The sequence below is a fragment of the Amblyraja radiata genome, chromosome 8 (assembly GCF_010909765.2).
Source record: "Amblyraja radiata isolate CabotCenter1 chromosome 8, sAmbRad1.1.pri, whole genome shotgun sequence".
NCBI lineage: Eukaryota > Metazoa > Chordata > Chondrichthyes > Rajiformes > Rajidae > Amblyraja > Amblyraja radiata.
In genome coordinates this window covers 24,964,060-24,989,899 of record NC_045963.1, presented here as the reverse complement: position 1 = coordinate 24,989,899, position 25,840 = coordinate 24,964,060, and the positions used below count along the sequence as shown (strand labels likewise).

Here is a 25,840-nt window from a genome sequence, read left to right as displayed (position 1 = left end):
CTTCAGCCCAACTTGCCCACACCGACCAATGTGTCCCATCTACACTCGTCCTACATACCTGCGTTTGGTCCATATTCCTCTAAACCTGTCCTATCCATGTACCTGTCTAAATGTTTCTTAAACATTGTGATAGTCCCTGCCTCAACTACCTCCTCTGGCAGCTTGTTCCATACACCCAAACACCCTTTGTGTGAAAAAGTTACTCCTATTAAATCTTTTTCCCTTCATCTTAAACCTATGTCCTCTGGTTCTCGATTCCCCTACTCTGGGCAAGAGACTCTGTGCATCTACCCATTCTATTCCTCTCATGATTTGAAACACCTCTATAAGATCACCCCTCATCCTCCTGCGCTCCAAGGAACACAGACCCAGCCTGCTGAACCTCTCTCTGCACTTCAGACCCCCGAGTCCTGGCAGCATCCTCATAAATCTTCTCTGTACCCTTTCCAACTTGACAACATTGATGATGAATGGCTTCAGGTTCAAGGACTGGAAATCAAAACCTCTCTACTAATCAATGCCCTTCACTTCAAAGCTCAGAAACTCGGAAGAAAACTCCACCGAGAATAAATGGGTTGGGGGCCTGTGACTAGTGGGGTGCCCAAGTTTAGAGGGACAAAATTTAAAGGAGATGTGCGGGGTGTTTTTATTTACTCAGAGAGTGGTGGGTGCCTGGAAAGGGCCAATGGGAATGGTGGTGGAGGCTGGCACGATAGCAGCGTTTAAGAGACTTTTAGATGGGTACGTGAATATGCAAGGAATGGAGGGATATGGATCACGAGGAGATTAGTTTCTCTTCGTATCATGTTTAGCTTGTGCGCTGTACAGTAAAGTGACTCACTCCACCCCTCACCCCCGGGCCTGGATCCCACTGAAGGACAGACAATGCTCGTCCCCCCTGCGGCCGAACGCCAGACCCGGCGGGCCATGGCCTGTGGGGGGAGCCACTGAGCCGCCCCTGCTCGTCTCCCGGAGACCAGATAGGGTGGAGCCGGCGACGACGATGGACCCGAGAGTAGAGGAGAGGAGAGGACTTGAAATTAGCGCCAAAATCTGACTGGACTTTGAAATTGACGCCAAAACCTGACTGGACTTTGAAATTGGCGCCAAAACCTGGTGCCTTTTGCATGCGGGATCAGTGGACTATTTCTATACATGTGGCTAAACAGTGATTGTGCTTAGGTTTGGCAATACTGGACTGGACTGAATGTGAGAACAGAATCTCACTGTGCATTTACACGTGCAATAAAATCATCATTGCATGAAGACCCCATCGACCTGCAGTTCGCAATGGTGCTGGTAACAATTGATGATGTATGACTTCGGATTCCAGGACTGGAAATCAAAACCTCTCTGCTAATACGTTCATTTGGGGTTAAGTTTTACCAAACCAAATTGCGCAATAGATTTTGTCAAAACCTTATGCTGCTGATTTTCATCCACTTTCTAAAATCATGGAGAGATTATCAACTCCTCCCCCAAAGAATCCAAAGCTCAGTGCGTATATACTGGATTTTGGTTATTACGGACGGGTCTACCGACCTTCACCACCAGGCCAGGCTGCCGACGCCACCCCTAGCCTGCACCGCCACCCTGGCTGCTGCCAGCCCACACCCGCCACCGCCGACCCTCACCCGCGGGTTGGGCTGTGACCAATGACTCCGCCGATCCTCGTCAACTCACCTGGATTCCAAGCCTGATTCCCGACCGATAGTCTGAAGAAGGGCCTTGATGCGAAACGTCACCTATCCATGTTCTCCAGAGATGCTGCCTGATCCGCTGAGTTACTCCAGCACTTTGTGTCCTTTTGTATATTAACCAGCATCTGCAGTTCTTTGTTTAAACTAACAATACAATGAAACTGTAATGCCGTACTTGGTTATAGCGGACAATCGGCAACAACAAACACCATTTCCTCCCCTATGGTCAATTACAAAGAGGGTTTACAGTATGTATGAATCAACGTGAAGAAGGGTCCCAACCCAAAATGTCGCCTGTGCAGAGTGTATTGGTGCACTGTCATCTCTGATAATATCTAATGCAGCACTGACTATTATTCAGTTCAGGGTGCGTTGTATACGTTTTCTTTTCACGGCTTTTGTTGATTACTCTTACTACTTAATAAATTTTACACTTGTGCCATTTTGTAAACCTTGCCTCCAGGTCTCATAATTTTGTTATAGTTGCAGAATTAGGCCATTCAGCTCATCATGTCCACCCCGCCATTCAATCACGGCTGATCTATCTTTCCCTCTCAACCCCATTCTCCTGCCTTCTCCCCATAACCCCTGATACCCTTACTAATCAATAATTTGTCAATCTCCATCTTAAAAATATCCATTGACTTGGTTAAGATGCCTAGTTGAGGAAGACTTGTCAATTGCAAAAAAAAAGTAAAATGCACAAAAACATAATATGGTGACAGACACGGTTGTGAGTTATTGACTATAACATGTGGGAGTCTGGACCAGCACAGTAAACATCTCCTCATGAAATCTCTGGCTCAGTCATTGAGGCGAGGTGGCACAGTGGTGCAGTTGGTAGAATCACGGCCTCATAACACCACACACTCGGATTCAATCCAGATTTCGGGTGCTGTCTGTGTGGGGAGTTTGCATGTTCTTCCTGTGACCAAGTGGGTTTTCACCGAGTGCTCCGGTTTCCTCCCAAAGACGTGCGGGTTTGTAAGTGAATTGGCCTCTGTAAATTGCCACTAGTTTGTCGGGAGTGGATGAGAAGGTGGGATAAGATCTGAATAGCGTGAACAGGGGATTGATGGTCAACGTGGACTTTGTAGACTGAAGGACCTATTTCCATGCTGTATCTTTCAATCAACCTTTAAGTTGGAGACACTTAACACACAGAACATGGAAGAGTACAGCACAGAAAAATGAAGAGCAAGGGTTAGAGGGCCAATGGAATATTCTGTATTGTTGAAAATTCTTCATGGTTGTCTGTACGCCAACATTACTTGGCTAACAAATTCTAGATGGAATAATAAGCACGGAAACAGACCCTTCGGCCCACACAGTCTGTGCCGACCAGCAAACACCCCATACAATAGCACTATCCTACATACTAGGGACAACTTATAATATTACAGAAGCCAATTAACCTACAAAATGTACGTCTTTGGAGAGTGCGCCACTGTGCTGCCTTGCACTGTACTTGTTGATAACATGCAAAATGCAGCCTTCTGGGGCATGAAGAGGTACACTGTGACCTTTACATTTCCAGAACATACTGATTGATTTAAGATGTATTTTTGACACAATAATCTGCAGATGCTGATGTCCTGAGCAAAAACAAAACCTGCCGGAGGAACTCAATGGTCAGGCAGCATCTGTGGAGGGAATGAACAGACACCGTTTGTGGTCAGGACTCTTTGACACGGATCTCACGGGCTGAAGGGCCTGTTCCTGTGGTGTACTGTTCTAGATATTTGGTTGAAGGAGGTTCTGCTATTCACTGTGGAGTTTTAACATTACATTGAGACATTATAGTGTAATACAGATCAGAAACTGTCTCTTTGGCCCACTAGGACCATCTTTAATGGGACTTTACCTTGCATTACACATTTATCCTTTATCCTATATCTGTACACTGTGGGTAGCTCAATTGTAATCATGTAGTATTCCAATAACAAGCTTTCTGCAACAAAGCGCTTTTCACTGTCCCTCAGTACATGTGTTAATAAACTAAACTCATCCATGCCGACCAAGGACCTGAGCTAGTGACACATTCCTGCATCTGGCCCATACCACCAAACCTTTCCCATTCATGTACCTGTCTAAAGTTCCTCTACCACATCTTCTGGCAGTTCATCCCATGTACCCATTACCCTTTGTGTGAAAACATTGCAATGAAATACAGTCCAGTGCAGGCTGGGGCAAGGGAGCTCTCATCAAGGCCATCAGGACCATTCGGTGTGGTGCAGTGACAATGTGGGTCAGCTCACACAATCAGGAATCAATGTCCTTCTCTTCCATCTCAGACACTCGGGAGAAAGCTCCAGCGAGAATAAATGGGTTGGGGGCCTGTGACCAATGGGTACAGCTAGTTTTTGCCAAGGTTTAGTAGAGAGGCAAAGTTTAAAAGAGATGAGCAAGGCTATTGTTTTTTACACACAGAAAGTGGTGAGGGCCTGGGACTCGCCACTGGGATTGGATGGTGGTGGAAGCACAATATGATAGTGGCATTGAAGAGACTTGGATAGACATGTAGATATGCAGGGGATGGAGGGATATGGATTATGTGCAGGCAGATAAGAATTAGTCTTGGCATCATGTTCGGTACAGACACTGTGGGCCAAAGGGCCTGTTCTTGTGTTGCACTGTTCAGTAGGAGATTTAGCTCAGCTCGAGATAGACACAAAGTGCTGGTATAACTCAGCGGGTCAGGCAGCATTCTGGAGAAAATGGATAGGTGATGCTTAGAGTCAGGACCCTTCTTCAGACTTTGAAGTTGAGCACTACTTGATTTCAATGCACAATGAAGTGCAATGTGCCAAAGGTGCAACTTTTATGATACATATACCTCTCCAGGGAAAACAATAAGCAGGTACAAGCTGAAGTGTGGAAAGAAACCAAAGACCAAAAATCTTGCCAACATTTTTATTAGAGGCAATTCAATGTTTCAAAGACCATATCAGTACAAGACTTGCAAGTACAAAGTGCAGAGCAACAAAGGTACACGATTCGAGGAGCAAAGCTGGCCAGAAATGAGCACATTAAAGGAGTGTAGACACAAATAATGCTCAAATTACAAACCTACACATGTATAAGTGTTTACATCTAAATCTAAGCCTGGCATACTTAGCTGTAATAGTTGTCTTTTTAGTTGATTAGATTAAATAGAATGTGACACTTTACTCTTGCCACTGGATTTCTTTTTTTTTTACTTTACAAATAAGCTTTACTATTTCTTTGATCTGAAGTAAAAAACTTTACAAATAGATTCTGTGCTACAAAATTGCCAGGTTATGTAAAGTACCACACAGAACTAGCCTTTTATTTCGAAGATAATATTGCGTTGACATCCTAAGTGATGGAGTGGAAATCTTGTAATAGCAAAAATATACAAAATAGGAACCATTCCCCGTTATTTTTTTTTACTGACTGTAGCAAGCAATCATTGCTGAATTCTGATCTCCCGTTAAATCTATGGCAATGAATGACTGGAGGTAACAAGGAAAAGTAAGTGTCTTAATCTTTCAGAAGTGCATTGATCACGTGTATGTGTATCTGCAGCAGCACAGGAGTGATTGATACAAAATACATCAGTGTAGTGGCAAGTAGTATTCATGTTTTAAACACGGGTAACTATGACTTGTGGCACAAAGCGGGTACAAAAGGACAAGTTCTGTTTCCCACGAGAATCCAATACATTAGGCCGGAGACTAAATTTCCCTCTTTTACCAAAAACACTTTTCACTAATCTATTTTTGGCACTGATTAATCAATTGTGCACCTCAGCACATTGTTTCAGATTTAAAGGAGGCTTTGTGTTTCTCTGTTGAAGCACTGAAAAAGCTATAAAACAATTACATGACTAAAAATCTGGTTCATTGCTCAAGAATGCAGAGGATCAAAGAGATTTTTCCAAAATTTGGACATTCATATAAAATTTAGTTGAGAAAGAGATATGCAGGCTGTGGACTAGTTGCTCCAGAGATCACCAAGAGAAAGGTACTTCCAATGGTTTGTAATCCTGCCCAGAGCAGCGGACTTGGACTGTTGTCAGTGAATCCTTACATTGACTCAAACTCATCCACCCTCTGCTTGGTGTTCCCCCGCCGGATCTGCCGCAGTGTCTTGTACTTGTCCTGGCCTTTCCGAACGTTTTCCAGGTGGATGATATCGTTGGAGGTCTTCTTGCTATCGTCCCGGGCCTGGGCAAGCTCCGAGCTCAGCAACTGAGAGGAGAAAACAAATCAACTCAGGACAACCAAGATCAACACTCCCAGGGCAAGTTTTTAACCTTGACTAATTTCTGTCCATTTTCATGCTACTCGACTTCTTGCAGTGGTTATTATTCTCTTCCATCAATATTCCATCTTCAATAGATCATTAACTTACATTGTTTACAACCCAAAGGTATGAACATTGAATCAGACTCAGGGCCAGTTTCTTCCAAGGTGTAATCCTGACTAACCATCTACCTCACTGGAGAACCTCGGACAATCTTTAATTGGACTTCACTGCACTTTACTTTGCACTAAACGTTAGTACCTTTATCCTGTGTCTGCCACTGTGGACGTCTCAATTGTGATCATGTATAATCTTTCCACTAGTAAGCACCGAACCTATGGGCCGAAGGGCCTGATTCCACCCTGTATCTCTAAAGTCTAACTTCTACAGTGGTAGACTCTCTCTCACCATCAGCTGCTGCTGCACCCTCTCGTTCTTCTCCACCTCGGTCACTCGGTCCTCCTCTATCCTGTGGTCCAGGAAGCTATCGTACGCCAGCTCCGCGCTGTCGGAGTTGTGATTCTCCTCAACGTCATGCTCGTTCTCTTCCAGCACCTCGTAGACGATGGGTGGGGGAGGGGGAGGGGGTGGGGGAGGGGTGGACAGCACCATGTGCAGCTCCTCCTTGGTCTTCTCCAGGTCATCCTGCACCACCTGGGCCTGAGGAGAGGGCAGAGATCAGAGGTCACTCGTGGGTGGGGGTCAAGCACATGCTCCAACACCCTCCCACCAACTGCAGAGACCCACTCTGTGGTCCACACAGGATAGGTCAGGGACTGGGGGGTGGAAAACGAGAGAGAGGGTGGGGAATGGGGATGGGCGAGAGAAAGAGGGCGCCAGGGTGGGGGGAGGGGAGATGGGTGCTGAGGGAGGGCAAAGAGCCTGGGTGAGAGGTCGTGGATGGGCAGCAAAGTGTAGGGTGGGGGGTGGAGGGAGAAATGGTGGTGTAAAGAGGGAGAAAACGGACGCCATCTTGGAGTACAAGTGGGAGTGAGTGTACGCGTGTGCGGGCGTCGCTCAGAATGCATGCGTGTCTGTATACGACCTCCCCCTGCGGCCTCACCCGGTGCTGCCATTCGAAGGCCTCCTCCTCCTTCATCCTCCGAGCGTCCTCCAGCTCCTCGATCTTGGCCGTGTACTCGGACAGCTCCGCCGCCTGCCACAGGGGGGCATCGTGAGACCAGCATTGTCCCTGACCCCACCTAGACACTAACCCCGGATCTCCTCACCCACCCTCCCTACTGGGACCCTCCTCCCACACCCTTCTCTGGCCCACTCCACCCACCACCCTGCTTGCCACAGGGTTGGGGGGAAGAGGACTGTCTGATACCAGCAATGCCCCTCTCCCATACCCCAACAGGACCCCACTCCCAAATCTCCTCCCCACTGCCCCAGGGACCCCTCCCCCCAATGGGGCCCACCCACCCACTCAGCTTCGCCAAGCCCCTTCCCTGCAACCTGCCTCCTCCAACCTCCCCAGGTCTCCTTCCCCCCCCACCCCCCCCCACCACTCCCATCATCTCGAGACCTTGCCCAATATCCCCTCCCCACCTTCCACAATGCCTGGGTATGAACCGCGCGGGTATTCACCGGGTGCTCCAGTTTCCTCCCACACTGCAAAGATGTACAGGTTTGTAATCCACCTCGATAAAAAATTGTAAATTGTCTCTAGTGTGTAGGATAGAACTAATGTATGGGTGATCGCTGGTCAGTCCGGACTCGATGGGGTGGAGGGGGCGCTGCACTGCAGCAGCCTCTACCTACAGCCAGTCTGTATTTCAATCTTTTTTTTATTTTTAGTTAGTCTAAAGTTTTGTGTTGGGGGAAACTTTAACTTTTCTATGTGGGGGAGGGGGGCAGGGTAAGGGGGAAACCGTTTCCCAGTCTCTTCCTGGCGGGGACGCGACTATTTCTCCGAGTCGCGTCCTCGCCCCCCACCTCGCGGCCTACCAGCTGGATCGGAGCGGCCTTTCCTGCCGGGGACCGGGAACCGGACCAGGGCTGGAGTCACCGCGGAGCGGGCGATGCCTACCTGGGTCGCCGTTTTGAGCTCCGGAGCGTTGGGCCGCTGCTCCAACATCGTGGAGCTCTGGTGCAGAGAGCTTCCAACGCGGGCGGCGCTGAACAACATCGTGGAGTCCTGGGGTGCCTTGCAGAGGGCCTACAGCAGCGGATCTCCACCCGGCGCGGCCTGCGGACTTTGGAAGCCGCCGACTCCGGTAGGAGGGGGCCGACTCTGGAGTCCACGCCGCTGAGGACGTCCCGCAGCCCCGACGTCGGACTTGTATCACCCCGGCGAACGGTCCTGGACATCAGGCCGCCCGTAGTTGCAACTGTGGAGGGCTTGGGGAGGCCCTGACCACGGGGAACAGTGGAGGAAGAGACTGACTTTGGTGCCTTCCCACACAGTGGGAAACTTTAATTCTGCTGTGTGGGGATGTTTTATGTTAAATTCTATAGTGTGTGTTCTTTATACCCTTTCTGGCTTAATCCCTCCCTTCACCACCTCCAGTTTAGATTCCAGTTGGAATATTTTGGAGGACCCAAGAACCAAGAACCAAGAACCAAGATGGGCCAAAGGGCCCGTTTTCCGCACTGTATCTCTAAAGTCTAAAAGTTCAGGTAGATGGACAGGAATGGTTCAGAGGGAAAAGGAAACAAAGTGCTGGAGTATCTCAGCAGGTCAGGCAGCATGTCTGGAGGACATGGATAGCTGATGTTTTGTGTCGGAACCATTAGAGGGAATATGGGCCAAACGTGGGCAAATGGGACTAGCATAGATAGGGAATCTTGGTCGGCATGGACGTGTTGGGTTGAAGTTCCTGCCTACACTGTATGCCGCAAAGAACAGTATAGATTAGTTTTAGTTATGAGATACAGCATGGAAACAGACCCTTCGGCCCACCCAGTCCGCTCCAACCAGCGATCCCTGCACCCTAACACTACCCTACACACTAGGGACAATTTACAATTTTACCAAAACCAATTAACCTACAAACCTGCACATCTTTGGAATGTGAAAGGAAACTGGAGCACCCGGGGAAAATCCACACGGTTACAGGGAGAAAATACAAACTCTGTACAGACAGCACCCGTAATCAGGATTGAACCCAGGTCTCTGGCGCTGTAAAGCAGCAACTCTACTGCTGTCCACCGGCAGTGTGGGCCGATGGAGGCGAGGACAAGCCGGTGCAGGGTCACTGCCCCTCCAGCGCCCCATTTACCAGCTGTTCCTGGTTCTTCATCTGGTCCATAGCCTGTCTCTGCAGCTCATCCTTGGCTTGCAAGGCCTCCAGGCGTTCGATCTCCAGCCTCTCAGCCTCCTCCTGGGCCCTCCGCCGCTCCTCATCCAGCTGTGTGGCTCTCTGCGTCTGTTCAGCCAGGTCTAGGATACAAAACCCAGACACCGTGAATAACCATCAGCTGCCACCAGCAGACGAGAGACAGTGGGGAAACAGGTCCTCTGGCCCACCGAGCCCACGCTGACCATCGATTTGTAGGAAGTCACTGCAGATGCTGGTTTATACTGTAGACACAGTGCTGGAGTAACTCAGCAGGTATGGCAGCATCGATGGAGGAAAAGGATGGGTGACGTTTCGGGTCGGGACCCTTCTTCAGACTGGAAGTAGGTGGGGGGAGGGGGGGTGAACACTAGAGGAAGGAAAAGGCCAGAACCCTTTCACACTAGTTTTATGTTATCCCACTTTCCCATCCACTCCCTGCACTCAAGGGGCAATTTACAGAAGCCAATTAACCCACAAAGACACACGTCTTTGGGAAGTGGGAGGAAACTCTCGCGATCACAGGGAGAATGTGAACTCTGCACAGACAGCAACCGGTCAGGTTCAAACCCATGTCTCTGGCGCCATAAGGCAGCAACTCTACCAGCTGCGCCACTCTAAACTCTCCTCCCTCCAGAGATAGACACAAAATGCTGGAGTAACTCAGCGAGTCAAGCAGCATCTCTGGAGAACATGGATAGGTGACGTTTAGGGTCGAGACCCTTCTTCAGACATTTGGAGATGTACATGGACAAGAAAGGTTTAGAGGGATGTGGGCCAAACGCAGGCAGGTGGGACTAGTGCAGAGGTCAGGATGGGCGAGTCGGGCCGAAGGGCCTATTTCCGTGATGTAGACCTACCCTGCTCGGCCTTCTTCGTCTGGACCTCGTAATGTTTCAGCTTCAGCATCAGGTCCCGGGTTTCCCACTCTATCTGTTCCTTCTCCTTCTCCACCGTCTCCCTCTTCTGCTTCTCCTGCTCCAACTGGGCCCTGCACCAGAAGCTTGCCGTTACTAATGCTTCACGGGTGGTGGTTGAAGCAGATGCAGTGGCGTTTTAGAGATTTTCAGATAGGCACACGGATATGCAGGGAATGGAGGGATATGGGTTATATGCAGGCAGATACGAGTTGGTCTTGGCATCATGTTCAGCACAGACATTGTGGGCTGTACTGCATTCTATCGCACCATGTCTGCACCCTGCCACAGACAGAATGACTGCTGGATTTGGTGCCAGTGTGGAGGATGATACTGATGGGTGGGTGAAATGAGCCGAGAAATGGCCGATTTAGTTTAATCCTCGACATGCAAGTTAATGTATGTCAGGAGAATTGATGACACTAGAACACGCACCATGAACGGCAGGGAGAGCGGAACCTCGGATTACAGTTCAAATAGGTTTGAGGAGCGAGGGGAAAGATTTAAATAGGAATCTGAGGGGCAACATTTTCACTCAGAGGGTGGAGGGTTATATAGAACGAGGAGCCGGAGGTGTTGAGGCAGGTATTATAATGCAAGTTCATAAGTCATGGGAGCAGAAGGAGGCAATTCGGCCCATCAAGTCTACTCCGCCATTCAATCATGGCTGATCTATCTCTCCCTCTCAACCCCATTCTCCTGCCTTGTCCCCATAATCCTTTGCATAGTTGCTAATCAACAACATTTAAAAGACACTTGGAGCGGTACATGGATAGGACAGGTTTAGAGGGATATGGGCCAGATGTGGGCAGGGGGCGACGAGTGTAGATGGGAAATGTTGGTCGGCAAGGGCAAGATGGGCCGAAGGACCTGTATGACTCCGTGACTCGGTCCCTACCTCTCCAGCTGCCGCTTGTGCTTCTCCTCCCGAGCCTGTGCCTTCATCTGCTGCACCTCAATGGTGTCAGGCTTCCGTCTCCTCATGTACAGCTCATGGTTGCCCATGCACAGCTGCAAGATGCGCTTGTTTACCCGCAGTCGCGGTGCATAGAAGACAAAGTCCTGAGGGGGAGAGGGGGGGTGGAAAGAAATAAAGAAAAAAGAGAGAGAGAGAGAGAGAGAGAGAGAGAGAGAGAGAGAGAGAGAGACGTCAGGCTTGGGCTGTTCACGGCGCTCAGTGCAAGGACCAGCTTAGACATGGGGTCTCTTCACCCCAGAGCGGCAGATCACTCTCGACACGGACCCCAACCCCTCAAACTCCCACACAACATTCCAGCCCCTCCACAGAAAGGGTCCCTGTACCTGGAAGAGACCAGGGGGAGAGAAAGGTGGAAGAGAGAGGGCAGCGCTGGAAGAGAGAGGGCAGCGCTGGAAGAGAGATGGCGGTTGTTGAAGAGAAAGGGCGGTGGTGGGAGAGAAAGGGAAGGTGAAGTGGGAGGGAAGAGTTTGGGAAGGTGGACGAGGGAGAGAGAGAACGAGAGAGAGAGAGAGAGAGAGAGATAGAGATAGAGCGAGTATGGAAGAGGGCAGGAGAGAGGCATGAAGGAGAAGGTTTTCCATCACCAGTACCACTCGGAAGCAGTGGGAAGGGAGCTAAAATTTGGACATGGACGAGAAAGAAACGTGAGTGAACTTTGAAGTTTATTCACGCAGCCTTTGCGCTGTCTGGAAGGGACACTTCTGCGCTGATGCTGCATCAACTGCAGTGTGCTGACACACAGGCCCATAGTGAGTGCCCAGTGTAGCAGCCCTGGGGATGGTGGTTACTGCAGACTGGACACAGCGACAGGAAGCAACGTCACTGACTCACTTTAGCTGTCACAACCCGCCGCACACGGATGTGAAGTGGTTACCATCCCAGTTTTCAGCTGGAGCCACTGTAAAGGGAGCTGGCATTGTGCGGGGGGGGGGGGGGGGGGGGGGGGAAGAGAGATACATGTTCCAGAGCTGCTCCTTAATGTTCAACACTTACTTTAATATAAATAATTATTGAAAGTTGTCTACTTCCTGTCAACAGATTTAAAGGGAATCCTACTAATTTCATTTACATTTTCTGCAAATATAACTATATACTTTTTCGATTTTTTGCAAACTTGTTTTCAAAATTGAAGGTGTTTCCAGCACAGTTCCTCAGAGAGAGGTTGGAAAGGCTGCGACATTTTTCTTTGAGCGCAGGAGGCTGAAGGGTGACCTGATTGAGATGTCCAAAATCTGGAGCAGCATGGATAAAGTGAACCCGTTATCCCCAGGGTGGAGGCTTTCAGGACGTAGGGCCGGTAAGCAGACCAGCAGCGGGAGGGAGCGCACTGCCTCGATGGTGGAGTGGGCCGCTGGAGGCCTTGAAACAGCGCAGGGCCCGGTTCACCTGGGGCACAAAGACGTGGACCGGATGCAGCCTACAGCGGTGGAGCAGTGATGGAGGACACCATGGCTACGTTTGGCCAGGCCGAACCTGCAACGTTGCCAGGACAACAAGCTTTCATGGTCAGGTGAAGTACAAACTGGGACATGAAAATGGCACCAAAACTGGCGACTCTAAATACTTTCTCAGTGTACTACTGCTATACACTCGTACTGTATCTGAGACACTTAACTAAGATGTATCCAAGTGCTCATGTATAGTGATACTTGTTCTGATCTATATACAGAATGGATCTCACTGTACCTCAGTACATGTGACAAAGTATCACTGGCATAGGCTCAAGGCAGGGAGGGAGAGATTTAAGATGGACCTCACAGGCAACACATTCACTCAGAGGGGAGTCCGTACCTGGAATGAGCTGCCAGAGGAAGCTGTAGAAGTGGATGCGATCAAGACTTTCAAGACAGAAAATACATAAAATGCTGGAGTAACTCAGCAGGTCAGGCAGCATCTCTAGAGAAAAGGAATGGCTGACATTTTGGGTCAAGACCCTTCTTCAGACTGAGAGCCAGGGGAGAGGGAAACTGGAGGTATGTAAAGGTTCCGAACCAGCACCGATGATCAAGAAGAGGGTGGAACCAACATATCACCCATCTGTTTTCTCCAGAGATGCTGCCCGACCCACGGGATTACGCCAGCATTTTGTGGCTATCTTTGGTGTAAACCAGCATCTGCAGTTCCTTCCTACACAATTTCAAGACAAGATATGTGGATTTGAAGGAATTAGAGGGTTACAGACCAAATGCAGGCAAAAGGGACTAGCCTAGTTGGCTAGCTTGGTCGGCATGGACAAGGTGGGCCAGAAGGCCTGTTTCTGTGCCTTACGACACTGGGATGAGGAGAGGAAGAGAGACTGAACACACTTTAGTTATAAACTGACCTGTTAAAAGTGAAAGGAAATGAACAGAAGAAGAGAAGGTTTAGTGGGGAAGGGAGTGTGAGGCTCTGCCCTACAATATGAAAACAAGGAACTGCAGATGCCGGATTGCACAAAAGGAGCGGCACGGTTGTGCAGCGGTAGAGTTGCTGCCTACAGTGCCAGAGATCCAGGTTCGATTCCGACTACAGATGCTGTCTGTATGGAGTTTACACGTTCTCCCTATGGCCAGAGGAGGGAGCTGAGGCAGGTACTATCACAGTATTTAAAAAACACTAAGAGTCATAGAGTGTGGAAATAGGCTCTTCAGCCCAACTTGCCCACGCCAACCACCCTGCCCCATCTACACTAGTCCCACCTGCCTGCGTTTGGCCCATATCCTTCTAAACCTTTACTATCCATGTAACTGTCTAAATGTTTCTTAATCGTTGCAATAGTGCCTGCCTCAACCACCTCCTCTGGCAGCTCGTTCCATACATCCACCACTATGTGTAACAAAGTTACCCCTCATGTTCTTATTAAATCTTCTCCCCCCCCGCCTCCCCCCCCCACCCCACAAATCTATGTCCTCTGGTTCTCGATTCCCTACAGTGGGCAACTTGGCCAGGTACATTGATAGGAAGGGTTTAGAGCGATTCGCGTCCAACGCAGGCAAATGGAACTTGCTTAGACGGGTCATCTTGGTCGGCAGGGACGGGTTGGGCTGAAGGGCCTGTTTCCGTGTTGTATGACTATGACACTATGAGAGGCATCAACAAGGGTTGCAATACCGAGCTAGTCATAGTCCCACAGCACGGAACCCCCCCCTTAGGCCCAACTCGTCCAAGCCGACCAAGATGTCCCATCTAGGCGAGAACCATTCGGCCATATTTGGCCCACATCCCACTAAACCTTTCCTACCATTGTCATGCCCAAGGGCAAAGAGAAAACAAAAGAACAACGCTCAGTTAACACTAAAATGCCAATACTATTAAATGATACTTTTTGAAATGTAAATTAAATAATCGATTTGAGGATCCATGTAAACATGTTTTTTTATTCTCTCTGAAATGTAACACTCTCCGTAAGCCAACCCCAGGGAGAACAGACTTACAGGAGCCTTCTTGTCGATGGGTTTGATGACAAACTTCTTGTCGTTGAAAGAAATGTTACGGATTTCGCTCCAAGGGAAACCAATCTTGGGAGTGAGTCTACGATTGAAAGAGAGAATACGGTAACTGTCACCAATGCAAAAAACCACAGTGCAGGTGTTGAAATTGGCAACAAAAAAAAGGCACAAGAATGCTGGAAACACTCAGTGTCAGACAGCACCTGTGGAGCGAGAATTAGTCAGCATTTCAGGACAAGAGTCAAGAGAGTTTAAGAGTCAACTGTACCAACAACGGAAGAATGAAATTCTTACGTGCAGCAGCATAACAGACCTGGAATCACAGTACAGGCATCTCGCATTTTACACAGGGGTTACGTACTGGAGAAACAGCCCGTAAATCTAAAAGCACGAAAAGTAAACATATGCCAGGGTGGCAAGTCTGTGGAACTCATTGCCACAGACGGCTGTGAAGGCCAGGACTGCCACAGATGCGCTGTGAAGGATGTTTGTGTAAATTGTGTTGGGTCTTGGGTCTTTTTTGTTTTGTATGTATGGCTGCAGAAACGGCATTTCGTTTGGACCTCAACGGGGTCCAAATGACAAATAAATGTATTGTATTGTATTGTATTGTAAGGCCAGGACTGAGTTTTTGTTTTTTTAAAGTGGAGATTGACAGGTTCTTGATTAGTTAAGGGCGTCAAAGGTTACGGGGAGAAGGCAGGAGAATGGGGGTGAGTGGGAAAGATAGATCAGCCATGACTGAATGGCGGAGTAGACTCGATGGGCCATATGGCCTAATGCTACTCCTATTTCTTATTATCTGCACACAACTACACTGCTACATGGTGCCAGGCATAAATTTGAGCACTTTATTCCGAAAATAGGAGCGTGTAAATGGTACTTCGGTAGTAATTAAATGAGCGTGTTATTCTAAAAAAACGCATTAATCAAGCAAGGTGCCTATGCACACACAATATAAAATAATCAAATTCAGTAAATTCAAAACAATACTTGTGCAAAAAACAGCTTAGTACAACCAAAGACAGTCCATAGAAGTTTATAGTTGATGTTAGTGATGTGCAGTTGTCAAGAGCCCAATGGTTGATGGGAAGAAGCTGTTCTCGAACAATTACTTTTTCATCGGAAATGGCCGAATGAGTTGTGGTGCAAGTAGATATGGTGAAGGCAGCATTCGGGTTGCCAGCTTTCATCAGCAAGAGCAGAAAGAAGAAGAGAGGGGAGGTCAGGGTACAAATTTATAAAATGTGTGTTATACCGATCCCAAACACTGGATTTCCCAATTTTGCATTGCCTTTGTAATCCATTATTGTTTGTTATTGTTTAGTTTATTATTTTAAGAAACATTAAGGATAGGTACATGGATAAGACAGGTTTAGAGGGGTATGGGCCAAACACTGGGAAGTGGGACTAGCGTTAATGGGGCATGTTGGTCGGTGTTAGCAAGTTGGGTCGATTGGCCTGTTTCCACACCGCATATAACTCTAAAGCTTTCATCGTGACTCGATCCAGCAGCAGCAACAAAGTAAAAGGGTTAAACCACTCAGCTTGCAGCTTGAAAAACCAGTCCATAAGGCTATGGTTACTTCAGGAGATACTTATTCAGTCAAAGTACAATCTCTGCATTCATTCACAGCTGCCACACCCTTCGCCAGAAGCCTAAAATGTTACGAAAACCAGCTATAGCTGCTCCATGTATAATGTTATCCGGTCAATACCATTTCGGCAACTCAAACGCCCAGGAACAAAGGAAGCTACAGAGAGTGTTGGACATTGCCCGGTCCATCATAAGTACTGACCTCCCCAACCATCAAAGGAATCCTGCTATAGGAAAGGCTATAAACTGGAAGGACTGCAGAGAAGGTTTACCAGGATGTTGCCAGAACTTGAGGGCCTGAGCAATAGAGAGAGATTTGGCAGGCTCGGACTTTATCCCTTGGAGAACAGGAAGCTGAGAGATAATTTAGTGGTATATAAGATCATGAGGAGAATAGATAGGATAGATGCACAGTCTTTTACCCAGAGTAGGAAAATCAAGACCCAGAGGACATAGGATTAAGGTGAGAGGGGAAAGATTTAATAGGACCTGAGGGGCAACGTTTTCCACACAGAGGATGGTGTGTATATATAACGAGCTGCTATAGGAGGCGGGTACTGTAGCAACATTTAAAAGACATTTGGACAGATACATGGATAGTTTAGTTTATTGTCACGTGTACAGAGGTACAGTGGAAAGCTTTTGTTGCGTGCTAACCAGTCAGCGAAAAGACAATACATGATTACATTTGAGCAATTCACGGTGTACAGTTGTTACATCGGGAAGGTTTAGAGGGATATGGGCCAAACACAAGCAGGTGGGACAAGTGTAGATGGAGCATCTTGGTCAGCATGGGCAGGTTGGGTCAAAGGGCCTGTTTCTGTGCCGTATGACTCTATCTACAGGAGGTACAGCCTGAAAAAGGCAGCTAATATCAAAGACACATCACCTTGGCTACACTCTCACCACACCACTATCATCGGGAAGGTGGTACAGGAGACTGAGAACCCCGACCTCCATGTTCAAGAACAGCTTCTTCCCACCAATTATCACACTCCTGAACAACGGCAACCACAACCTCAGCAACTATGATATTCTATGGACCTGGTTGCACCACACTTGGATTTTGCACGGTTGTGGTTTGGTTACCTTGCATTACTGATTATTAATCCAATGTATTACTGATTATGTTTAGTTTATTGTCACATGTACCAAGGTACAATGGAATTTTTTTTTGCTGCATGCTAACCAGTCAGCGGAAAGACTGTACATGAATGTAGTTTCAGTTTCGTTTATCACGCATTCCAAAGTAGTGAAAAGCTTTTTTGTTGCGTGCTATCCAGTTGCGGAAAGACTATACATAATTACAAGCAAGCCACCCAGACTGTACAGATACAGAATAAAGGGAATAACGTTCAGTGTAAGATAAAGTCAGATTAAAGATAGTCCGAGGGTCTCCAATGAGGTAGATGGGAGGTCAGGACCGCTCTCTAATTAGTGATAGGATGGTTCCGTTGCCTGATAACAGCTGGGAAGAAAGGGTCATGCATCTGGAGCTACTGTATGTGTTGTATATCTGTTTGTGTATTATCGTGTTAATGGGCCGGCAGGCTGCAATGAATAATTTTGTCGATCCGTTAACAGAACGGTGGCGCAGCGGTAGATTTGCTGCCTTGGACCCCGGTTTGATCCTGACCACATGTGCTATCAGAGTTTGTACAGTATGTTCTCCCCTTGACCTGCATGGGTTTTCTCCGAGTGCTTTGGTTTCCTTCCACACTCCAAAGGCGTAGTTTTGTTATGGTTCATTGTCTTGGTAAAATTATAAATTGTCCCTAGTGTGTGGGACAGTGTTAGTATGTGGGGATCGCTGGTTGGCGCGGAATCGGTGTCCCAAAGGACGTGTTTTTGCATTGTATCTCTAAACTACACCAAACTGAACCCATGATACAGTAATTGAACGCTCTTGACGTTACATCGTTCCAAATGGACAAACGGTGCAGTGAAGGGAAATTAGATCACTTACTTGTCATTTTGTTCATAGATATTGAGGCCCAAGGCATCGACTCCCAGCCAAAGGTCTGTCCCCTTCTTATTTTTAATTTCAAAATAATTGACGCCATACATCTCCAGATCCTGGGCGATCTTCAGGTACTCAATCATTGCATCCTCTCTGGGAAAGAGACAACGGGTTTAAAAGCAAACTCAGACACACAATACAGGAGAAGTGCCCAGGAATCTGGCACAGAGGGGGTGTTACAGGGGAATAAGATTAAGGGGGGGGGGGGGGGTGAAGGGAAATTGGTGGGATTCTCTGGGAGCAGTATAGTCTCAATGCGCCCAATAGACTCTCATGTGGTACGGAGATATGGAAATGAGACATGGAATTGATCCCGACGTCCCACATCCCAAAGTCATGAGCAGTTGGCAGATGTATTGGCCGCAGGTGATCCTGATGTGTGGGTGATACAAAGAATCTGTGGAGAATAGGTTACTGAAAACCAGAGGAAAAAATTGCAATCGGCATTAATGGCCAGTTGTGGTGTAGGGAAACAGAGAGGGGTGAGAGAGGGAAATGTGAGAGGGGGAGGGAATAGGGGGAGTGGTGGGGCCTTGGTGGCGGTGGGGCCTCGCGATCGACCCGCGATCAGCGGTCAATGAGCATGAGGGGCGGAGGAGGGGACGACAATGGGGACTTTGTTGTGTTGCAGACCCATTTCCCTCCGGTAATGAATAAAGTTCTATTGTATCATTAAAAGAGGGAGGGCGAGAGAGAGGGGGGGAGAGGGGAGAGAAACAAGGGAGGAGGGGGAGGGGAATGAGAGAAAGGGGGAGGGAAACAAGGGAGGGAAAAATAAAAAAAGAGACAGTGCGAGTAGCCTAATGTTAGAGAATTCAGTATTGAGCCTAACAAGCTGCAACATGCCCTGCAGAGGGTGCATTGTTGCTCCTTACATTTGTGTGGGACCTTGTTGTAACAGGGTGGAGCAAAGCAGCTCAGAGAGAGCACAGTTGTGCAGCTGGTAGTGCCGCTGCCTCACAATGCCAGTCACTCACGTGACACGTGACGTTAAGTGGCCTCTGTAACTGCCCCAGTGTGTCGGGTGTGAGCTAGAATGTGGTGCGGGCGGTTGGAGGGGGAATAGGTAACAAGGAAATGTGGTTGTGCTGAGGGCTGCCATGGACTCGATGGGCTGAATAGTCTCCTAAGCCAATCGAGAATATAAGATAGATACAAAAAGCTGGAGTAACGCAGCGGGTCAGGCAGCATCCCTGGAGAAAAGGAATAGGTAATGTTTTGGGCCGAGACCCTTCAGACTGAGTCAGGGGAAAGGGAAATGAGAGATACAGAGGGTAATATAGAGATATAGAACAAATGCATGAAAGATATGCAAAAAATAACGATGAACAACGAAAGGTGGAGCCCACAATGGTCCATTGCTGGCTGTGGGCCTGGTGATAACGAGTTATACAGACAGGAGGACAGTGAATCTAGTACGACAACTAGAGTGGGGGAGGAACGGAGAGACAGGGGATGCAAGGGATCTGGATGTAATTTTTCTCCAGAGGGCCAGAATGTGCACGCCTCCCGCCTTAGGGATACACGATGCCGATTGATCAAACCGATGCGCGCAGTCCGTGCAAACTCACTTCAACATCCCGCGGTGTTCCTCGTGCCAGATTTGGATCCTCTCCTCCCACTGCTCCTGGCTGAATTTGTGCTGCCCAACCACACTGCAGGGATAGAGGACACATCTCACAATCAGCATCAGCCAGAAGCGGCATCAGGCAACTCAACCACAAGTGCACTAGAAGTGTGAAAATGCAGAGTTTCTTCCCAGCTGTTATCAGAGGGTCTCTCACCAGCTAGAGTGGTCCTGACCTCCCATCTACCTCATTGGAGACCCTTGGACTATCTTTAATCGGACTTTACTGGATTTTGGCTTGCACTAAACATTATTTCCTTTATCCTTTAACTGCACACCGTGGGCGGCTTGATTGTAATCAAGTAGTCTTTTCGCTACTTTTACACCCCAGCGGTATGCACGTTGGCTTCTCTAACTTCAGATAGCCCTTGCTTTCTCTCTCCATCCCCTCCCCCTTCCCAGTTCTCCCGCTAGTCTTACGGTCACTGCCTACTTTCTATCTTTGTCCCGCCCCCCCCTCCCCCGACATCAGTCTGGAGAAGGGTCTCGACCTGAAACGTCACTCATTCCTTCTCTCCATAGATGCTGCCTCATCCGCTGAGTTAATCCAGCATTTTGTGTCTACCTACAGTCTTTTCGCCGACTGGATAGCACGTTAAAAAAAAGCTTTTTATTCTACCTCGGTGCACGTGACAATAAACTGAAACTAAATCTACTCTAAAACTAAATCTAAACTTCCACTAACTAACACTACCCGGGTAAGCCCCATTTGTTCTCAGGGGGAGGGGGGTAAACCAGAGCTGGTAAATCCAGGAGTAACGTGTAACGATGTCTCCTTCAGCATCCCGCAGCTCGACTGATAAGGAACGCTGCAAGGCTCGTGTGAGCAAAGAGATGGTGGCATTCACCCCCCCCCTGCACACCCACACTGTGTCAATGGGGAACCTGATGAGCGACCTCTGCCCTCCCCCCCTCCCGCCCTCTCCCCGCCCCCCCGCATCGCATTAACAGTCGGAGTGGAGTGAGAGGGAGCAGCTCAGATGCAGCTCGAGTGCCCAGTTGCGCCAAACAGCCTGTCTTTGTCCTGCAGAGTTCAAGCAGAATACCACAGCTCTACGCCAGCCCTGGAGGAAAGTTAAACCCTAAAAAAACACATAGGAAATCCACCCGCACATTCACAACACTCGTAGACTCAGTCACAAAGCACAGAAACAGACCCTTCAGCCCAGCTTATCCATGCTGACCAAGATACCCCATCTACACTAGCCCCACCATCCTGCATATGGCCCATATCCCTCTAGGATCCGAACCCGAAATGTCTCTTATCCATGATCTCCAGAGATGAAGCCCAACCTGCTAAGTTACTCCAGCACTTTATATCTATCTTCATGTTCTCCAGAGATGCTGCCTGATCTGCTGTTACTCCAGCAATTTATGTTCCTTTCTAGCAACTGCCCTTCCATCTCCCTGAAGAAATGTATTTTAAATGTTGTTACAGCACTACCGCAACTGCCTCCTCTGGCAGCTTGTTCCATACACCCACCACCCTCAATGTGAAGAGGTTGCCCCTCAGGTTCCCAGTAAATCTTTCCCCACTCACCTCAAATGTATGTCCTCTGGTTCCTGATTCCCCCACTCTGGGTGCATTCACCCTATCTATTTCCCCTCATTATTTTATACACCTCTATGAGATCACCCCTCAGCCTCCTGCACTTCAAGGAATAAAGTCTTAGCCTGCTCAACCTTTCCCTGCAGTTCAGTCCATCGGGACCATGCAACATTCTTACAAATCTTCTCTGTTCTCTTTCCAGCTTAAAGACTCCCGAAATATGAGTTTTGGTAAAACGCTGCAGGACTAGTGAGGCCAGGAGTACTAGTGAGGCCTGGAGTACTAATGACAGGGCTGCCAACATTGGGTGAGAGTTGAGAGAGAAATTGCGAGGGAGTGCAGCGACCAAGCCCGAGGGAGGGAGGTTGTGTGTCCCCTCCTATGGTTGGGAGCTTTTGCATTTTTCAGCTTGAAATTGTGCAATCTGGTGCATACTGTAGCGAGTCGTTTAACTTGCACTTGAATGCAACATTTATGCTTCAAATTGGGATTAGGTATAAGGTTAGGCTAAATTACATTCCTAATTACATTCCACAGTAGAGCCAGGCTCTGATCAACAGGTGCAGCACATGAATGACCTTAGTAACTTTCTTGTATGGAAATCAGATTATAATTCATGCTAATATATATATATAAATATATATATTATAGTCCACACTGACCAGCAATCTACCATACACCAGTTCTATCCTAGACGCCAGGGACAATTTACAGAAGCCAATTAACCTACAAACCTGCACTTCTTTCGGATGTGGGAGAAACCGGAATATCTGGAGAAAACCCATGTTGTCATAGGGAGAATGTACAAATTCTGTACAGACAGCAACCATAGTCAGGATCAAATCTGGGTCTGTGGTGCTGTAAGACAGCCACCCCATTAAATTATTTTTTCTGTAATATATTTATTATGGTGTCACATCAATAAAGATGAACTCATGATTCTGATTTCTGCCCTTAGTTGGATAACACATATCTCCAATCATTGTGTTTTACATCCATATGGCTGGTTTTCAACCTCTTCAGTCTGAAGATTTCAACCCAAAACATCACCCATTTTTCTCTCCAGAGATGCTGCCTGTTCCGCTGAGTTATTCCAGCTTATTGTGTCTATCTTCAGTTTAAACCAGCATCTGCAGTTCCTTCATACACTTTTTGTTAAGCGAAACAGGCCCTATTCTCATAATATTATTCACCTCAACTAAGTCTTTTCTTCATCTCCGTTGCTGCAGAGAATACAATCCCAGTTATCAAATATTTCTTCAAAGTGAAAACAAAATTCCAGCCCTGCCAACATCTTCATAAATCGCCTCTGGATCCTCTCCAGAGCAATTGCACCCTTTCTACAATATGTCATGGACACAGGCCCTTCATCCCAACTTGTACATGTAGATCAAGGTGCCCCATCTAAACTAGTCCCATTTATCTGCATTAGGTCCATATCCCTTTAAACATTTCCTGTCCACGTACCTGTGCAAATTTCTTTTAAATGCTGTAATTTTAGCTGCCTACTGAGGGTGTGTGTGAGAGAGTGCGCGAGAGAGTGTGCGAGAGAGAGTGTGCGAGAGAGAGTGCGAGAGAGAGTGTGCGAGACAGAGTGTGCGAGACAGAGTGTGCGAGGATGTGCTTGTGAGAGTGTGTATCAGTGTGTGTGAGGGTGTGAGAGTGTATATGTGAGGGTTTGTCAGTGTGTGAGGGTGTGTTAGTGTATGTGAGAGTGTGAGATTGTGTGAGGGTGCGTGTGTGTGAGGGTGCGTGTGTGTGTGAGGGTGCGTGTGTGTGTGAGGGTGCGTGTGTGTGTGAGGGTGCGTGTGTGTGTGAGGGTGCGTGTGTGTGAGGGTGCGTGTGTGTGCGCGCGCGGGTAAGGGGGCGCGCGCGGGTAAGGGTGCGCGTGTGTAAGGGTGCGCGTGTGTAAGGGGGCGCGCATGTGTAAGGGGGCGCGCGGGTAAGGGGGCGCGCTTGTAAGGGGGCGCGCTTGTAAGGGGGCGCGCTTGTAAGGGGGCGCGCGGGTAAGGGGGCGCGCGCGTGTAAGGGGGCGCGCGGGTAAGGGGGCGCGCGCGTGTAAGGGGGCGCGCGCGTGTAAGGGGGCGCGCGCGTGTAAGGGGGCGCGTGTGTAAGGGTGCGCGTATGTAAGGGTGCGCGTGTGTGCGTGTAAGGGTGTGCGTGTGTGTTTCAGTGTGTGTTAGGTTGTGTAAGAGAGCGTGTCAGGGAAGCAGCGACAACACCCGGAGTGGGCAGAAATTCGGAGACTTGGTGACGTCCATGAAAGCGTTCCCCTCCCCCCCCCCGGGATTGCGGGCCGGCCCAGCCCAGGTGGCCTAAACTAATCTCTAAACTAAACTACTTTTTTCCCCCCAAAATCACCCTGCCGGGTTGGGCCCCTTCGCCGGCAGGTAGTTTGACACGCCTGCTTAAAACTGATGCCCTCTAGTTCTTGAATCACATATCCCGGGAACAAGACTATGCATTCACCTTATATTTTCCCCTCATGGTTTTTACTCACCTCTAAAAACAATTTTTGCTTTATTTTGAATTTCCAGCACCTGCATATTTTTGTTCCATGAATGTCATTAGTACTGCAGTTACATTGCCATTTTAAATAGTGTGCGATGGGCTTAAGCCAATCACATTTTTTATTCTTTACGGGAAACCCACCAACAGAAAGCTATTCTTATTGGTGAGTGTGGAGGAGATCTGGAAGCCTTGGGCGAATTGAATTGTTTGCGACTTTCTTTCTTTATTTTAAAAACTTTTTTTTTGAGCGTGAGAAATTCTGTGATCAGCGTGAGAGCGTTAAAATGTCGTGAAATGCATGAGTCTCACGCTCAATGCGTGAGAGTTGGCAGCCCTGTAGTGAGGCCTGCATTGCAAGAGGCCTGCAGTGCCAGTGAGGCCTGCAGTGCCAGTGAGGCCTGCAGTGCCAGTGAGGCCTGCAGTGCCAGTGAGGCCTGCAGTGCCAGTGAGGCCTGCAGTGCCAGTGAGGCCTGCAGTGCCAGTGAGGCCTGCAGTGCCAGTGAGGCCTGCAGTGCCAGTGAGGCCTGCAGTGCCAGTGAGGCCTGGAGCAGAGTAAAGGAGTGTTATTCTTTCATTACATAACCGAGCGGTATGAGCAATGTGCAGCTCTGTGTTGAAAAACCGCACCTTACCAGCTACAAGCCGGACACCAACCCTTGTGTAGAAACAAAGAACTGCAGATGCTGGTTTATACCAAATATAGACACAAAGTGCTGGAGTAACTCAGCGGGTCAGGCAGTATCTCTGGAGAAAAAAGATGGGTGATGTTACGGGTCGGGACCCTTCAGACTGTCGATACGGCACCCATCCTTTTTCTGCAGAGATGCTGCCTGACCCGCTGAGTTGCTCCAGCACTTTGTGTCCATCTTGGGCACAAACCCTTCCCTGCTTTCCACAAAACAGGAGAATCTATAAATAGAAGGGGGCAGGAAAAAATGGGTTGTTAATATAAGCCACAAAGCCAGATGTCTGGCCCTGGGATGTAAAGGAGCTACCAGCCTCACAAAAGATCGGCTGCAAAGTTGGTCACTGGGTGGACATCCTCAGGAATAGATTGGGTAGATACAATATCTTCCCAGATTCCCCAGAGTAAGGGAATCGAGAACCAGAGGGCATAAGTTTAAGGTAAGGATGGAAAGATTTAATTGGATTTTATAATTGCCTGAAAGGCAGCTTTTTTTTTAACACAAAGGGTGGGTGTATGGAATGAGCTGCCAGGAGATAGTTGAGGCAGGTACTATCATAACGTTTAAGAAACATTTGGACAGGTACACGGATAGGATAGGTTTAGGGGGGTATAAAGGCAAGCAGGTGGGACATGTGGTTGGTGTGGGCAAATTGGGCTGACGGGCCTGTTTCAAGACTTGACCTTAAGATCCTAAGGCCTTCCCACCTACCGCTGCGGGAGCAAACGATCAGAGGTGAGGTAGCCGGCCTTGTGCGCGTCCATGTTGAAGTCACCAAACTTAGCCTGCACGGCGTAGGAGGCCAGGAGCACGGCAGTTTCTGGGGGACAGTAGATCTCGTCAGACAGGATGTTCTCCTTGACCTGGAGGAAGAAGAGCTTCTGGGTGATCTCCTGGATCAGCTCCTCCGACACATCCTCGGGGAAGAACTTGGCACGGAACTTGAACTGGACCGGGTTTTCCTTCTTCAAGTCCTGCTGGGAGACCTGACAGAAAAACACCTCTGGTCAGTCCACAACTAAACAGCAGCCCTTCAAACACATGTTCAACAAGGGGGCAAACCTCAGCATCGAGTACAAGAGTCAGGATATCATGTTGCAGCTTTATAGGTGGAGTTTGTTTTATGATGTATGTTCAGCCCTTGGTCAGAGCTTCCTGCAGACTAACACCCTTGTTTAGTTTAAAGGCAGAGGAATCGATGCAGAAACTCCAGGGCAGTCGGAAGTGGGGCCTTCACCCAGGCAACTGGCGATTAAAGCATGGAACTATAAATAAA

The 25,840-nt window shown here is 48.4% G+C and overlaps 1 protein-coding gene across 2 annotated transcripts in view; it reads right to left on the bottom strand.

Annotated features, from left to right (window-relative positions):
• Positions 1–4,598: 4,598 nt before the first annotated feature.
• Positions 4,599–25,840, bottom strand: part of ezr (ezrin) — a 52,326-nt gene continuing 31,084 nt past the window's right edge. The window contains exons 4-13 of one of the 2 annotated variants that reach the window (XM_033025396.1): positions 25,276–25,550; positions 19,763–19,846; positions 18,138–18,284; positions 14,560–14,656; positions 11,066–11,229; positions 10,111–10,241; positions 9,194–9,354; positions 7,033–7,125; positions 6,378–6,629; positions 4,599–5,914 (exon numbers count right to left, since the gene is read on the bottom strand). In XM_033025396.1, the coding sequence (XP_032881287.1) occupies positions 5,750–5,914; positions 6,378–6,629; positions 7,033–7,125; positions 9,194–9,354; positions 10,111–10,241; positions 11,066–11,229; positions 14,560–14,656; positions 18,138–18,284; positions 19,763–19,846; positions 25,276–25,550 (1,569 nt within the window). In that variant the 3' untranslated portion in view covers positions 4,599–5,749. The remainder of the gene's footprint in view (positions 5,915–6,377; positions 6,630–7,032; positions 7,126–9,193; positions 9,355–10,110; positions 10,242–11,065; positions 11,230–14,559; positions 14,657–18,137; positions 18,285–19,762; positions 19,847–25,275; positions 25,551–25,840) is intronic. The other variant, XM_033025397.1, reaches the window with a different exon arrangement.